General features: G+C 36.6%; 1 protein-coding gene across 4 annotated transcripts; it reads right to left on the bottom strand.

Annotated features, from left to right (window-relative positions):
- Positions 1-197: 197 nt before the first annotated feature.
- On the bottom strand, positions 198-16,620 carry lamp2 (lysosomal-associated membrane protein 2). Of its 4 annotated transcripts, XM_015388919.1 has the most exons (10): positions 16,481-16,620; positions 12,647-12,759; positions 9,138-9,348; positions 8,881-9,045; positions 8,508-8,794; positions 8,294-8,410; positions 6,588-6,642; positions 6,290-6,457; positions 2,559-2,721; positions 1,696-1,823 (listed from the first exon to the last, which is right to left on the bottom strand). In XM_015388919.1, exons 1-9 carry the CDS (start codon positions 16,524-16,526, stop codon positions 2,579-2,581), a joined length of 1,305 nt encoding a protein of 434 aa, XP_015244405.1. In that variant the 5' UTR covers positions 16,527-16,620; the 3' UTR covers positions 1,696-1,823; positions 2,559-2,578. The 4 variants fall into 4 exon arrangements, with proteins under 4 accessions (XP_015244413.1, XP_015244405.1, XP_015244397.1 ...); XM_015388927.1 differs by lacking the exon at positions 2,559-2,721 and having other exon boundaries at positions 198-1,823; XM_015388911.1 differs by lacking the exon at positions 1,696-1,823 and having other exon boundaries at positions 1,830-2,721.
- Positions 16,621-16,824: the final 204 nt, after the last annotated feature.

Here is a 16,824-nt window from a genome sequence, read left to right as displayed (position 1 = left end):
AGACCTAATCTGTTCTCCAATTATAGCTGGATGGAGTCCTGCCTGTGTGAGACACTTCCTCTAAAAGGACCAATGTGATCAAGGTCCAAACCGCCATTAAAGCCTCAATATGAGTTCAGGAGTTGAAGATCACTTCTTTGGAATCTAATTCAGTCAACAGACTCTTTCAATCACAGGAAATGCACAAAAATAACAGATACAAAACAAGAACCAAACTTTATTGAATTTGTTCCCCACTCGTGTTAAAACAAGCCCATCGTGTCACATTCCTTCATCAGATGGAGACAAGCTTACGGAGAGTAAAGCCAAGGTGCACAACAGAAAGGCACGGAAACCGTAGGTGGGGTTAAAACGCTCATAGCCGGGGAAAAATAAAATAAAAAAAATCCGTGCTTGTTTTGGTGCTCAGATGTTCCCATCAGAAACCAGGAATGAAGAACAGGACATGAAATACAAGCTTTTATTAGTTTGTCTGGCCAAAGACAAAGAAATAGTTAAATTAAGATTGAGGTTTATTCATCCATGTGATCGTTATGAAAGACTTCCTTTTTTTTTTTTTTAATCCGCCAAACAAATTATTAAATGATAAAAAGTAAATAGTTGAATTTGGAAAAACTTTAAAAAACAAAAACAAAATTGTTGTAAAAATGGCTGACCTCAATATATGGACAAAGAGAAATGGCAATTCTTTGTTTCTATTAGCCGGTGGTGCGATTTCTTTTTAAATTTTCTTTAAGGAAAAAAAACAAAAGCAGAACAAAACACATTCCACTCCATTTTTATCATTAAAAAAGCTTGTTTTACATTTAGAAATCGAAACAATGAGATTTAAACAGTCACTTGTTTCCTTTTCTTCTATTACTGATTTCTGCTGAGATTATTAATTACCAAACACATGCACAGACCAATCTGGGTGGAATCACTTCTTTTTACTGTTAAACTGTCAGAAAATGTCTGAAAAAAAAAATCCAGCAGATTAAAGTTCAAATGTTTTTCCTCAGAATTAAAAGCAAACAAATCAATTTCCAACATGTTTTTATGTGAACATTCCAAGACAATTGAAAAGTGTCAAACCACAATAAAATAAAATAAAACAAAACAAAGTGGTCAAAATGCTGGTAAAGTGTTACATCGTTTTTCCCTTTCACCAAGCAACTAGTTGTGCAACAAGTTTAGCTGTTCGTTACATGGAAGCTAAAATAAATCTGTCTCAGAAACAAGCTGGCTCTTACATTCATCAAAAAATCAACATCATTCATTCTATACAAGATTCATTTACACATATAGTATAGCACATAAAGCGAGGGCAAAAAGCCTCTCTGGGTTGGAGGAAAAGAGGAAGGAAGCTGTGGGGGAGGGAGTGGAGGGGTAACTTACCATCAATCTATGTTTAACATGCAGTTAATATTAAAACAATACTTCTTTGATCAGATTTTTTTTTGTAATTGATTCAGTCAATTGTCAGGAAAAAAATAAACTGCTAAAATTGAATGTGAGAATTAAGCTAAAGATTATTGCAAGGAGCCGCTGCCTTAGAGGGAAACTGGGTTAAATCCAGAAAGCTTTGTGATGCACCGACAAGCAGAGCAGGTGTGGGTCTGTATTTTTTGGGTGTTTTTTTTTTTCCCAGAAGCAGATAGGGTGGAAAAGGGAGGAGAGGCAGAAGCAGTAGAGCTGGACTTAAACAGACTGGTACCCCGTGCGGCTCTTCCGCCGACCAATCAGGTAAGAGATAAGCACAAGGATGATTAGGAAGCTGAGGGCCACACCCACTGCGATGGGCACCAAAAAGCTCAAATCAGAGTCCAGGAAGCATTCCTCAGCTGATGGACAGAGAGACATAGACAGACAGGAGGTTAGAGCTTCAGTACTAATGAAAGTAAAGGAGGTTTGGGGTTAGAGGGCTGATTAAACAATAAGCAAAAGCAGAACCTATAAAAAATTGAAACTATGTGGTAGTGATTACAGAAAAACATGAGGATAAATTATTAGGTGGCATGCAAAACATTAAGATTTATTTAGGAAAAGTAACATGCTCAATTATATTGATTTGAAGTCTAAGCCAAAAGCTGAGTATAAAAACTGGAAACAGCTTAAGCTGTGTAAGGAAAGCAAAAAAAGCTTAGCAATGGTCTCTCATGAAAGCTAAGAAAGCTTTTATCCATTAGCCTTACTTTGCTTTAATTACCTTTTCAAAAACACAATATAATTTACCACTCCAACACAGACTGAGCTTTCTAGCTGCTGAAATGGTGGGATTAAGCTGAATAGTTTATTATCTTTAGGTTTAATTTCTTCCCTTGACAGGATGAGCTCAGTATTTATATCGAGTTCACCATAAGATAGAAGATGAAAGTAATGATCAGTAGGTTGAGTAGTTTAAGTGTGTTTCCAGTCTTTATTCAAAGCTAACCTGCGGTCAGCCAGAAAAAGATTTCCAAAATAAAAGCCCACAAGATAACAATCAGTACCAATACACCACAGAAACACTGAAACGAGGCCCTTCTTGTCACCGATTAGTAAAAAGCAGTGAGTTAAACAGACAGCAACCACCCAACTCTGAACGAGGAAAGGAAGATTAGAAAGACTGGTAGCCCGTCGCCATGTTTCTCCTCCTCCCGATGAAATAAGCCAGCAGAACAATAAGTACGAGAACAAGCAGGGAAGCTCCGACAGCTATGGGAATAATGTAGCTCTCCTCATCAGCAAGGCAATCCTCAGCTAGACGGGAATGAAGAGAGCACAGGAGTGAATGTCTTACTGACCTCAGAGGAAAGAGATTCGTTAAAAAGCATGAACAACAACAGGGGATTCCATATTTACATTTTCAAAACATTTTTTATTTCCATTGAAAATACTAAAGACGCTTCATTGACAAACAAATCAAATGTAATGTAGTAGAGAGCATGAGAGGAAGCAGCTGGAATCAGCAGTCGTTTGCCTCAACTGAACAGAAATGGTCCTGCAGCAGATTCCCTTTTAAAGATGTGCAGTTCTAACTTAACACACCAGTGTCAGTGATTCATTAAAAGCAAAAAGCATATTAATGAGTGGTGTGATGTCAGAATGAGAAGTCCAGTTAAAACCTTTGTTGGTGCAACTGGACCATCTTGATAAGTAAGGCAACACGGTTGGTTTGTTTTTTTTCTTTACATACACAAATCACAAGCAGAAAAAAAAAAAATAATCAAAGCTCAAATTTCATTAAAAGCAATTATTCATACACATGTACAATAAACCTGTGAAAGCAAATTTTCACTCTAAAACTAACACGCAGCTACAACCGTGTCTCTGTTAACAGACTTTCTGCAGATTGCCATGCCTGAAACGGTTAAAACCTCAAACGCCCCGGGTCCTGAAAACCTTTCTGATCCAATAAGCTCCTGAAAGAACCTGTTTTTTTTTTTTTAAACCAGGAAATGTAAGCGATTACTTGAACACACATGGCGGTAAATTAACGTCTGCTGATGGATGCGGTTTGAGCCGCCGCAAATCTAATAAAATCTACAGGCTAACTGGACTTTCAGCTGCAGACCAGCAAAGGTTAGGAGGCTTTACTACAAAGTTGGTAACAAAATAAAATAAACCACTAGAGATGCACCAGTGGCAAATCAGACAGCCAAAAGCTTAAAGTTGCTTTTTTGTTTTCATTTTATTTATTTATTAAATGAAACACAGCTAAGAACTCCCTCCATGTTAAGTCTTAACTGTTTTTTAATGCTATAAAAAGCCTGAGGAGTTTCTCTCAGCATCAACCTGCAGCACATTCTGCCTGTTTTTTATTGTCATTTATTATTGTAAATAATGCGATATATTTGAATATTTTATTAAAAGAAAGAAGAAAAAAAAAGTTCAGACTAGGAAGTCAGACAAAAGCAAAAATTCAGAAAAGGCCAAACTGGTGCACCTCTTAAAACAAAAGTGTACTAAGATTTTTTTTTATGTTCAGCTTTTCAGCATTTAAACTGCTTCTGTTGTCATTTTTCTCCAAAGCTTTATTCCGATTTACCTTTAAACCGTCATTAAAGTTTAAAGACAAGGTGAAAGGTTTTCAGGACCGTGGATCCAGATGATCTTAACAAGCAGAGATCATTTGACAACAAGCGACACATAAAGACTCACTTAGTGCATTTCTATGCAAATATCCTGATTTCAGAATTATCTGCGTTGAAAGTGACAAAAATAATTTCCCTTTTCTAATTTTAATGCCACTGTGTTTGCTGACGATCATAAAAAAAAAAAAAAAAGGAGCTCACTTCCTAGTTTGCTCTAGCAGGAGTGTGTTCAAACAGCAAAACACGATTCACACAGGTTTAATTAATTAGGTAAACAATGGCTTCATCGTGCACTATTATCATCTTATTCTGTTTGCACTTTATACCTGATGCAGAAACCATTGTTTCTATCTAAACCAGAACTGCCTGATGTCGATGCTAACAATGAGAGAATATCTGTAAAGTAAAACCAAATCTGACGTTGCATTCATAACATGAACGGCCATAAATTCCCAATATTTCTTCTGATCTAAAGTGAATAAAACGAGAGGAAAAGCCAACGTGACCTATTCATGTTTGTGAAATTCTGGGAATAAAAACAGAAAGGAGCTTGAGTTCCTTGATTTGATAATTAATAGGATGAAAAATAAAACCATAAACCAAAACAAAGAAAGAGGAGGTGTACTGAACAAGTGCAGGATCATAAAGGTGAACATTGGTGTGAAAACTAGTGACCAGAGACAATAAACATTCAGGGATCTTTGCACCAGCATACAGAGCATAAGGCTTTGTGTGATTCTGTTTATCTGAACTGCAGGATTAACAAAAAGCAAAATGGAAAAGACAACAGGATAAAAACAAAACAAAAAACAAAAACTATGGGGATAATCAAGATTGGTCCTTGAGGGAAAAAATATCCAATGTGTTTTTGTACTAATGTCAATGTGTTATTAAAGCCATTAGAGGCCCTGATAAGAAAAACAGCTCATATTGTTCATTTTTCCTTTATTTTAATACCAACTGATCCTAAAAAGATAGTTTTTTTTCCCACCATATTTTGTGTTTAGCTCCGATTTTAAAGACATTTGCCAGATCAAAGCCAAGGACCAGGCTTGGGAACCCCGTGACCAAACTCAGGAACAAATGCACACAGGGATTTAAAGGGTCTGATATCCAGCATGGGTCTTTCTTCGACCAATCACGTAAGCGATCACTACAATGAGAATCAAGCCAGCCAGAGCAGCGCCAACAATGATTGGGATTAGGATGCTGGAGTCATCCAGTGAACATTCATGGGCTGCAGATAAAAAGGAGAGTGAGTCAGCTGGTGGAACAGTGAGGTTTTTTTTGTATTTTTCCTTTTCCTAAAATCACGGCAGCAAGAAAAACCAAGTTATACACCATCATTGATCACAGTAGAGCTGCTAAACACACCCTGTTGACTTCTTCACATTTTGCCCTTTTCCACCCTGATAACTTCACCGTATTTTACTGGGATTTTTTTTTTGCCTTAGACAAAGCAGTAAAATATTTTCATCTATAATCTTAGATAAATTCCAGTTTGTTAAACTAGAGTCCACCTGTGTTTCTTTAAATCAGGACCTTGGTTAGAGAACATAAGCGCTAAACTACCAAAACATGGCCCACCACCTAAACAGAGAATAGCCATGGATTGTGTTAGCTACACGTAGAAAAGTTCAAGGATCTGTACAGAATAACTAAGGTCTTTGTTATAGAACATTAAGTTTAAAGGTTTTGTTGGATTGACCAATAAGATCATAGTCATTGTTGCCTGAATAAACCACTCCTATAGTGAAACACGGTGGGGACAGAATCATGCTGTGGGGATGTATTTCTTAGGAAGGGGCAAGGAACTTTGTCGATATAGCTAAATATAGGGGAGGCAAACATGTTAGAGGTTATGGAAGGCATAAAAACCAGGGCTATTATGAGATGTTTTTGATCAAAGCAGATTTATGAGTTTAAAAGATCAGTAACAGATGTACTAAGCAGGTAGACAAACCAAACTAAGGCTGAATTTTCCTTTTGCTTTACAAGCATTTGCAACATCTTTGTTGTTCTACAACATAAAACCCCCATAAAATACAGTGAAATTTGTGGTTTTAAAATGACAAAATGTCAAAAAGTCACAGGAATGTAAAGACTCCTTTATACAAAAATGACGTTACATTGAATTTCTTATATTAAACGTGTTTTATCAAAACAAAAAGGTGAACAGGTGTCTGCTCCAGTCCCTGACAGTATAAAAGGATAAAAAACAAGTAAACACTCACCTGTGCTATAAAGGCCATTCTTCACTCCAAATGGTTGCACGTGCAGGCTGAAGGTGTAGAGGGAGAGCAGGTCGGTGATGGTGAAGTTTTGCTCCTTGTTGCACATGTAGGAGCTGCCAACAGTGGCCTCCCACAGAGTCAGGTTTGTGCTTCCCTGAACAAAATCCCCTTGAAGACAAAACAAAGACAACGCAGCACCAACGTTATCTCCTGCTTTGCTTGTTTAACCTGTGAAACTTTGTTGATGTGTAACAGAGGTAATAAATAAAGACTAGTCTGGCAGACTGCTGGTCTTTACCAGAGCCTGAGCTGATGTTGACGTTTATGGCCTGCAGGTGGAACTTCTTTGAATCCTGTAAAAGAAAAGAAAAAAAAAAAAGACAAAATTGAAGGCTTTTTTTGGTGTATGTCCTTCCTATAGACTCAGATAATGTCGGACAGACAGAGAGTTAACAAGCGGCACACTCTCTTAACAACTTCCCCTTTCTTTTATGATTGTTAAGCCCTAATGACCATTTATAATTCATCTCTTCTCACTTCCTGATTTATTCTGGGAAGTTCTCATATTTTAACACCTGTGCTATAAAAAAAGATGTTAAAAATATGCATCTCCCTGCTGATGCTCATAGAGATGGCCAAAAAATACACCACATATTTTCATATTGTGCAATAAATCCTTCATCTAGATCGTGGAAATCACTCAGATATCAGCCAAAGAACGGAGTACTGGAATATATCGGCTAGTATCTAAAATATTCAAAATAAGCAGCCAATATTTAAGATTAAATAACCAACCAGTTAATGATAAATCAATCAGTTTTCACACATTTTGTTGTCGACTATTATCCTCTGTTTGAGTAACATCACGTGATTAAGTCTTTCCTACGATGCCACTATACAAATTAAGTACTAAAAGTATGTATGAGCTGAGCGTGTTTTGGTATCGCTCAATAATCAAAGCTGCAATTTTTTTTTTTATTGGAAAGGAAAATATTGTATCCAGACACCCCTACAAAATACCCTCAGAATTCAAGATTCGGACTATATTAAATTTAGTAGATGTACAAAAACAAAAACTACAAAGATCTGGTACAACACCTGAACATTAAAAATCTGCAAAAGAAAAAAAAAAAGAAAAAAAAGAAAAAGGGAATAAAACTTTCGCTCAATGATCCTTTATAAACTAAGTACAGGTCTGAAGCATAAGAGTAAATTAAGATTTATTTTTAACCAAAACAATAGAAACTGATTCAAAAGCAATCATGTTTTTGCCGCATGCTGCTTTGCAAGTGTATCCATTCCTTATTAGTTAGAAAGATTGGCACCAGGTTTCTTGTAGTATTTAGATTTGCATTTTCTTTTCCTTTTTCTTTTTAAAGAGTTTTTTTTACCTAAAGTTGCCATGCTAAGAAAATTCAACCAAATTAGATTTTAAATGTTCTTTTCATAACTTAATTCATACATTTAGTTGAGGCCGATTATTTATCTGAAAGCAATCCATGAAGTGAACAGCCATTATAATATCATCCTCTATCATTTAAGGCTTACTCAATGCATTTAAAATCCCACTGTTAACACAATTTCCCCAAAGAACAAGCCGTAAAACAATTAAGGTAAAAAAAAATGCTTAAACTTCTTAAAGACCAGCAGAAGTAGTAAAGTAAAACATTTTAATAACACTTTTAACACCATAAAAAAGCTTATTGGTGCATTTTTATATCTTAATATTTTATATTATGAAGTCTTTTTATCGTGGCTTGTTAATGAAATGCCTAATTTATATCTTCTTTGCCTTTTCATACTTTTTTTTTTTTTTTTTTTTTTTGGATTGTTGGAACTGAGTTATCTGAGGTTACAGCACTTTTTTTTTTAAGAATCAGCCAATACTGAAAAATAAATCAATTTTAAGTTAAATTTTTCAATAGTGTGGTTTTATCTTTCTCCATAAGAGAAGCTAAGCAGTTTTACTCTAAAACTAAAACACTGTTATTGCTGGAAACTCACACTGACGAAGGTGAGCTTAACAGTGATGTTTCCAGACACCAACTGAAGCTCACTGCTGTTGACTCCACATATCCCAGAAGCTTCAGCTGGAGGCTCAAAGTTCGTTTCCTGATATTTCTAACAAAGACAAAATAAAGTTGAAACATCAGTGGACCGTTTTAAAGAATCAAGATCGTTCTGAGACAGCTGCTAAATTCTGCACTGATGAAGATACCTCGTTCTGTTTGAAACCAATCCTCAGGCCAAAGCTGGCCAGCAGGCAGGCCGTGCTGTTCACATCAGGCTTGACGGAGTAGTTCCCAACGGTGGGAGTGGGGAGAGTGGGTGTTGGGGTGGTAGGAGGAGCAGTCGTGGTTGCGTTAGTGGTCGGTGCCATGGTGGTAGTCGCGTTTGTGGTTGGTGCCACGGTGGTAGTGGCGTTTGTGGTCGGTGCCACAGTTGTTTTATTGGTGACTGGAGCGGCGGTGGTAGTTTTCGGCAAATCTGCAGCGCAGCTAGTTACTGTAAAAAGGAGAGGACGAATCAGAATTAGATATGTGGGACAAAGATCATGCCTAGAAGAGAAGAGTGTCTGTTTCTGTATTTACAGTTCTCGCTCTTGGTTCCATTGACGACGAAGGCCTGTATGAGCACGTTTGACAGAGTCATGTTGACCTCTGGCGAAGCTGCGATCGTGTCTTCACTTTTGCAGGAGTAGCACGTGTCCAAGCCAATATTGGCAATGTCAGGCTTTACTGTCACAGATACGGTTCCTACAAGCAAGAAAAGATTGTTTTTTTTTTTTTAAGTCACAGCTTGTTTAAGCATGTTTTTATTCCAACTATGAAGTGAGAACAGAAGTTACCGTTGGCTGAAGAATTTGGGAAGATGTGGGAGTCATTAAGATTGTAGGTGAAGGTTATGACGTCGGCCTGGTAAGTGTTGTCTTTCTGGGTGAAGTTAACGCTCCAGGAGTGTCTGTCTTCGAAAGTGAGCATCAGGATGGAGCTTGTGTCGTCACATTTACTAGCATCCGACGAGACAGAATCAGGAAGCTCAAATGAAACGGTTTTACTCTGAAAGAGAGAACAATCATCACACTATCAACATTACAACTGTAATATGTTCCCTAAATCAGCCCAGACTTAAAAGTCCATATCTCTTTTTTTTTTAAATGTTGCGGTTTATGTGGGTTAACTTTTAATTGAGCCGTAATGTTTCTATTGTTGTACTTCTTTGGGAAATCAGTTGGTTTATTCTTGCCTTTCTGTTAATGAATAGTTAGATGTTCCCTAAACTGGACTAATTATACCCTTTTCAATAAAAATATCACTGCTGCTTACCTTATCAAGGCTGCACTTTAAAAAATGAAATAGTCTAGAGAGCTGTATTTAACGAAATTTCTTTTTGTTTGCACTTGTGTGTACAAAATAAAAATCTGTCTGTCTTTTTACTGATCTGTCTTGTATAAAGGGTTTCTGCTGCCTGATAAACTTCCTCGTTCTTGGGTCTAAACCACTGCAGCCTCTCAGACCTTGTTTGTTTTATCAACAGAGGAAAAGACGTTCTTTCACATCAAAGACTTTTAATCTAATCATAAAGAAAATTCCTTAAAGGATAAAAAAGTTATCAAATAAAAGCAACTTTTATACAGCTGTAAAAACATCTGTTACACATAGCGTGGTTAAAGCCTACTATACTTGGCCTAATTACTAATCTAATGTTGGAATTTTTATGATAGCCTCCAGAAATGAAAACCATAAAATTGTATTGCCATTTAATTCTCAATACTAAACTTTTAGCAATTAAAATTTGAATCATTAGTTTAGATGATGTTCATGGGAACCATCAGGTGTTTCTTGGGCATGTGACAAAGATAGTAAAGCAGCACATGATGCCTTATCTGGCGCATCACTAATTAACTGAAGCACAGAAGTAATGTCATTGGTGATGTTGCTTTTCCACTCTGTCGAATGGTAGAGAATATACATTTTATTCATAATTACAGGTTATTGGACATAATCAATAAATCACGTTAGTTCTGGCCCATTTCGGTAATGTTCCAGCTAGTGTTGAATATGCGTTGGTCCAACCTCCTTTTAAGAAGAACCATTTAGATCCTGCAGTTGTCTCAATCTTCAAATTTCCATATAGCTCTTTCTTTTAAAGGTAAATGAATATTTGATGAGCCTCCGCCGCAGCAAGAGAACATGGGCGACTTTCTTTGTAGATGGATCACAAAAGACCAGCAACAGGTGAACCTCAAACCCCATTAAAAACTCCACACAAAACTAAGAAATAAAACATTTTTATAGAGCAATGCAAAGGGCAAAAACTGTAGGTCTGATCGACGACAAACACAAGAGAAAGTATTTGGCCAGCTTTCAACAAGCAAAGAGCTCAGATCTGCCCATTGAATGGTCCTGTTTTTGTTATAAACATACAACGCTCCATTGAAAAAAATTCATTACATAAAACTTTCTTACCTCAGAAGACATTAACCTTGAAAGAAAACACTTGTGCATTACAGCTAGAGATGCACAGATATCATCAAATCAACTGATTGGATCTTGTATGAATGACACTGATTTCTATCATACACATCAATACAATTACAGCGAGCAATTTTTAGGCAGCGGCTATATCTTGTAATTTTAAAACACCTGTTTACATAGAAGCTTTATTTTTGCTTCAAATGTAATAAGTAATATTAAGTTCATTTATATATGTGTTAATTGGCCACAGTTCTGAACCACTTGTGCACACACATCAGTAAAGCCTGATGCGTGTACACGACTGGGATCGTTTCAACTCGTCACCAGAGGGGAGAACGTGCAAAAACCATGAAATATGCGTTATAATCCTTTAAACACTTTCAGAGACACATTTTTGTTCTCTTAATTTGGCTGCAAGAGCACCTGCATATTTAAGATATTCATTGGTGAGGGTGCAATAGCTCAGGCCTGCTGTTATTAACAGGGACTTATTAGTAAACTGATGGTTTATCTTAACTTGATTAATGCCATTGAGTTATTTATTCATTTCATGCTTTTATTACATCTAGGCTGGACTACTGCAACTTCGTCTATAGTTACATTAATTTAGACTCTTTTCCCCTGCTAACAGGGACAAAATGACAACGCAAACCTTTAACTTTTCCTTTTAGTTTTTAAATGAGCAACTGTTTGGTTCCTCTTTATGTCAACAAGCATTTACATCCACGTCTCACCAATAGATCTATAAGCCATTTAGAGCTTTATAAGCTGCAGCCCAAAAGCTCTGGAACAGCCTCCCTGTTTCTCTGAGGTTTGCTGGTCAGACCATTCCTCATCTCTTTTAAAGCAGATTTTTATTCCTGTCCATGAGGCCAGTCCTGGTTTTCTTCGTTGCCTTTGCTGATTTTATTGTTCTCTTGCCACACCTAAGTTATAGTGCTTAGCTTTTTCTGTCTTCCTTTTAGTTTCCCTTAGTTTTTATTCATCTGTAAAACAGTTTGGTTGTTTTTTTTTTATTTGTAAAGCACTTTATAAATAACTTGATGATAACTTTTCAGCAACTTTTGCTGCCTCAATGTTTTACAACAACCGTAAGGCCCAATAAAAAGGAATCTAGGTGTAACAGCTCTTAAAAAGGGAGTGCTGCTAACTCGCTCACGCAATAATGCTGTTTAGAACTACAGCATAAATTACTATCCTGTAAGCTACCTGAATCAAACTATTTCTAAATAGCATTTTTTAAGTTATTTTAAACATCTATTAAAGATTCTATACTATAAAAAAGGAAACATTTAATGGTGTTTGAGAGTTTTAAAACCACTAAAAAGTCTTATTTTCAACTTTTGTCTAAAATGTACCAAGGGAAATTATTTGGCAAAACAACTGAAGGATGTACATCAGGAAAATGCACTGAATGAAATGCTGAATAGCAAGATTTTGCTTGCTTTTGTCATGACCTCCCCCATTTCCCCTTTAATGATAACTCTGGCTTCCTCAGTGATATGACAACCACGTGGTTCAGAAGGCTGATAAGAGGAAAGCAGCTGTGATATAAGCGAAGTAAACAACACTGGAACCTGGATTTGTTTTATTTCAGAAGCAACCACTACTCCTGCTGTAGTACTCCTTGCATTTACCATACATTTAAGCACATTTAAGTGTGGTGTGTGTGAATATTAGTTGGGTTGGGGGTTCCTGGGGCCTGTGCAATGTGGTTAAGTTCCTTTATTTTATGGAGCTGTACCTCTATATGACTTTTTTTTTTATCTACTTGTGCACGTTGATGTATGCAAAGACCATAAAGGAATCTTATTTCATTTTTTAAAGAATTGTAAAACAGGAGACTGAGAGAAAAATGAAAGTGTTGCTAGACACCCACCTTATTTTCAGGTACTTGATAGGAGACTGAGAAGCTGAGCGTCAGGTTGGCATAAAGACACAACTTGTCCCCGTCTTTAACTTTTACCTCAATGGCGTTGGACCGCTGGGACACTGAAAGAAAACAAACTGTGTTACTTTGGTTGAAAAAAAGATTAGAAAACCATTAAGTAACCATATTTATTTACCTTACAGACATTTCTTCCCCTTAAAAGTCCTCATCTTGTTTTGTTTTTTTCCCCTCAGGCCACTAATGATAAATTCGCTGACTTTGTGATGTCCTAACTTTGTTATTCCAGCCTCAGCTGCACGTCATCAATATGCTAGAAGATAAATTCCCACCTGGTGCTCTAGATGAACATTTGGCTACTGTGTTCTTGCTTTCATATCTCCCATCTTCTAAATCAAACAACATCCAAACATGCTTCCACTACCATAAGGTCATGAAAGGTGACAGTTTTTCGAAAGAAATTATGCCTGAAAAACAGTCCAATAAATTGAGATTAGAGAGTTTTGTTTTACAATCTGATGGTCTGCGATATCAGCCTGCATTACTTTGCCTCTAAGCGGATTTCTTTCACTATTTGTGCATACAATAACACACGAGAATCCATCCAGCTCAACCACTGGAGATTTCAGAAAAACGGTTCAGCCAATCATGTTGTAGTATTCTGGTTTTAAGGTGAGACCTGAAGCCGTGATAAAAAGATCACAAGATTCAAGAGCTGGCTTAAAGTGAACATCGCAGGAGGATGTAAGCATAGCTGCTTCTGCCACATCTGTGTGTCAAAACCCAGCATTTTATCTTTAAAATGTTTTGTTGTAGTTTCTTTGTTTGGCTAAAAAGCAAACTTTGGTAGGTGTGTGCACCAGGAATCGCTCCGCCCAATTAGCTCTGAAGGTTCCGCCAAACGTCCCTCCTCTATACGAACACATTCAGTGGGAGCCATCCCAGATTAACAATACATATAGCTAATCCTGTGTGCTACACATGAACAGTTTAGCTTTCAAGACTACAGTCAGCCCATTCCACCATAAATGCATCAGTGGTTTAGAGCCTGAGGAATGACTGACCATCTAAAGGTTTCCATCTGTACGAGGGAAATGAGAGCCCTAGGTCTCCTCTGATATTGTCGATTTATGCTTTGGCAAAATCTAGTCCTATGGTTTCTACAGAGGGCTCCTTTTATTATTCTGTCTAGTTTCTGCTCCAAAATGCACAGTCAGTATTTTCCTTTAGAAAGTCTGTTTAATCCATGGACTTTATCACAGGTGGTAGGCAATCAGGGAGCAGAAGCATCTTAAAGATTATCAGTAGTAATTAGAGAAAGACTGGTTGACATCTTTGGAGATATTAGACATAGAGCTTTTTTTTTTCTTTGTATCAGTTGACATGTACATGATACGAATCATTAGTGCATTCAGCAGCCGTGCCTTCTGATCACATGGAAGACGTCAATTGCCACTCCCCCATTAGCTAATCCATTGGTAATGTTTTGCTTGATTTGTCAGTGGATGTTTCATATGTAATCAAACCAAAACTTGTGTAAAATATGTTGTATCGTCACATCAGTGTGTTATTTTCATAATTTAAATAGAAAAAGCAATATCGGCTGTAAGAATCAGCCTAAAGATATCTGCAACAACACAGACAAAACTGTTTGTTGTTGTCAGGAGATGTGCTTAATCTTGCAAGCAAACAGAGCTAACAATATATATATATATATATATATATTTTTTATAAAAAAAAAATAAAGAAGTTTGGTTTCAGGCTAAGAAAACCACAAAAACAGTTTCCTGTATGTCAGCTTCAATGTGTTAAATAGACCCATCAGAATAGCAACAAATATTTAAGAGTCTGTGTTTAAGTGAGCAACATATTTGTGAAATAAAAATCAAAAGTGGATGCTAAAGCCATCAGAGTGTGAGCTAAAACTGGTTTAAAAAAGCAGCTGCAGCAAAGTCCACTGATAACGCACTGTGCGAATCCCCATATACAGGTTAGCGGAGAGAACAAGGTCCATTTAGATAACTGATAAGGCTTTAGCATTGTGCTTTGTCATCACCTCAAACTCTGGCAGAAATTTCCAGTAAGCATAAACATATAAAAACCAATCCCTCTACATGTTTATTAGTACCAAGTGGCGAGACGTTTACTGTGTGGGTCAGGTGGAGACTGGGCAGGGATTTATCTGTACATAAGCCAGAGCCAAAACAAAAGTCACATGAGAGACAATGTGGGACAATCAGAAGCAGCTGCAACAACGATTCAACTTATGACTAAGATTGAATAATTGGGGCACCTGCCAGTAAGCAGAATTTTTTAACATATCAAGTCGAGCTGTCTTACAGCAGATCCGTGTACTTAACATTTAGCACTTTATTTTAGATGAAACCCAATATATTTGAAGGAAAATAGATTAAACCAATGTTTAATCTTTCAATGTTAGTCACTGATCTTACTTTAGCATGTTCTGTCTGTGACAGAAGCTGTGGTTATAGCAGTCACTCCTACTGTGGCTGCTTTGAGTCCAAGTGTAAAACATTTGACACTACAACTTCCTGACAAACAGATCCTTGGTCAGTTTCTCTGAATCAGTCTGTCTCTAATTTATACTGATAATCATGTGCTGCTACCGAAGTCTGAAAACCCCTAAAAGTTTACACCTAGCAGTTCTCTATGGTTTAAAATCCTTCAAGGGTGCCAACTTTCAGCTGAGTTTTTCCCGCTGCATAATAAAGCACCATCTCTTCCCCACATACTGCTGCACACTGGGTGTCAGCTGACTGAAAAAAGGCTATAACACATTTCCATTTTTTTTTTAAAGACAAAAAAAGGTGTTAAGAAAAATGATCAGCTCTGTAAAAACTAACTTAGAAAACCTAAAATAATGAATTTTGTAAATAAAATTTGTAATAAATATAAAGAATGAAAAAATATAACTCAAGAACAATTTTTAATGTAACCTGAGGGACATAAATAAGTATTTCAGATTTTAACATGCAGGCACGCAGATGTTTTAAACCTGTCCTTGACATAATTTAAAATGTACTTGATGCTCTTTTTATATTTTTATGAGATGCAACTCTATGAGTGCAATAAAATAAAATAAAGGTCAACTCCAAAACACAAAAGTTAGCCGCTGCTAACCTGCTGCTAAAAGATGCTAATGTTAGCTCGGCTAGTTCAGAAAGGGTCTAAAGTTAAACATTGATAAGGGACATTTTTTTAACAGCCATTTCTTTGTAGTCTCGGATTCTTTACCTTCTTAACACATAAGAATAGAAAGTCCAAGACTCTACCTGTAACTCGAGCTTAAGCTTCTAGGAAAAAATGTTACCTAATCGGTAAGCCTGCTAACGGCCAAGTTAGCCAACATCAGTTACTCCAAACAGCAGCTCATATATTAGTACAGTTTATTTGTATTAAGGGGATTTAAGCAACTCAAAGTCTAGCTTAGGTATGAATTCAATAATTAAAGGTTGTTTTATGTTTTAATGTACTTCGAAGCTTTATTCTTTTGAGAGAGTTTTACGTTGACGTAGTAACAATTAGCAACGAAGCTACAGCTGCAAAAACACTACGACTGCGTTCCATCAACCGGCATTAATATCTTTTAAAAAATGTTATTCAATTTATTGAAAGCATTTACATATGCAAATTATAAAACGGTGACAATAAAAAAATATATCTTCAACAGTTATTTTTATTTAACCGATGAAGGCCTGGAGTATAGTTTAATCACGTCACTTCTGTGAAACCGATCCAAACTTTCGTTATTTTTACTACTTCAGAAAAAAAATAAAATAAATAAAAATCTGCGGTGATACGTACCGAGTCCAAGAGAGAGAAGGAAAACAAATGCAGCATATCTGGACATGATCGCAGCGGGGTTTGGATCTTCAGTCGCTGAGAAGAAATGAAAACAGTAAAGAGACAGACGCTCAGTCAGGCGCGATGACAGTGCCAGGAAATACAAGTCATATGACTGTGAATAATGCAGAGGGAGGTGTGGACGGAAGCCTGCTTCTATTTTGCGCTTTAAATTATTAAAAAAATACACGCTGAAGCTCTAAATGTCAAACCCTGTCACCTAAAGATATGTATTTAGCATTTTCCTTTGACCATACAAAGGGAAAAGATAAAAACTAATTATATTTAAATACAAAAAGCTGAAA

Source organism: Cyprinodon variegatus, unplaced genomic scaffold (assembly GCF_000732505.1).
Source record: "Cyprinodon variegatus isolate N-32 unplaced genomic scaffold, C_variegatus-1.0 Scaffold19, whole genome shotgun sequence".
In the NCBI taxonomy this organism is placed as follows: Eukaryota; Metazoa; Chordata; class Actinopteri; order Cyprinodontiformes; family Cyprinodontidae; genus Cyprinodon; species Cyprinodon variegatus.
The sequence above is the reverse complement of the archived record's forward strand: the minus strand, read 5'-3'. Positions and strand labels throughout refer to the sequence as shown.

Bases quoted from the DNA above. Each gene is read 5' to 3' on its own strand.
- lamp2 (XM_015388927.1), bottom strand. From the start codon at position 16,526: ATGTCCAGATATGCTGCATTTGTTTTCCTTCTCTCTCTTGGACTCG. The intron at 12,760-16,480 runs GTACGTATCACC...GTTTTCTTTCAG, and splicing joins CCTTCTCTCTCTTGGACTCG to TGTCCCAGCGGTCCAACGCC. The intron at 6,643-8,293 runs GTGAGTTTCCAG...TTTCTTTTACAG, and splicing joins TTAAGCTCACCTTCGTCAGT to GATTCAAAGAAGTTCCACCT.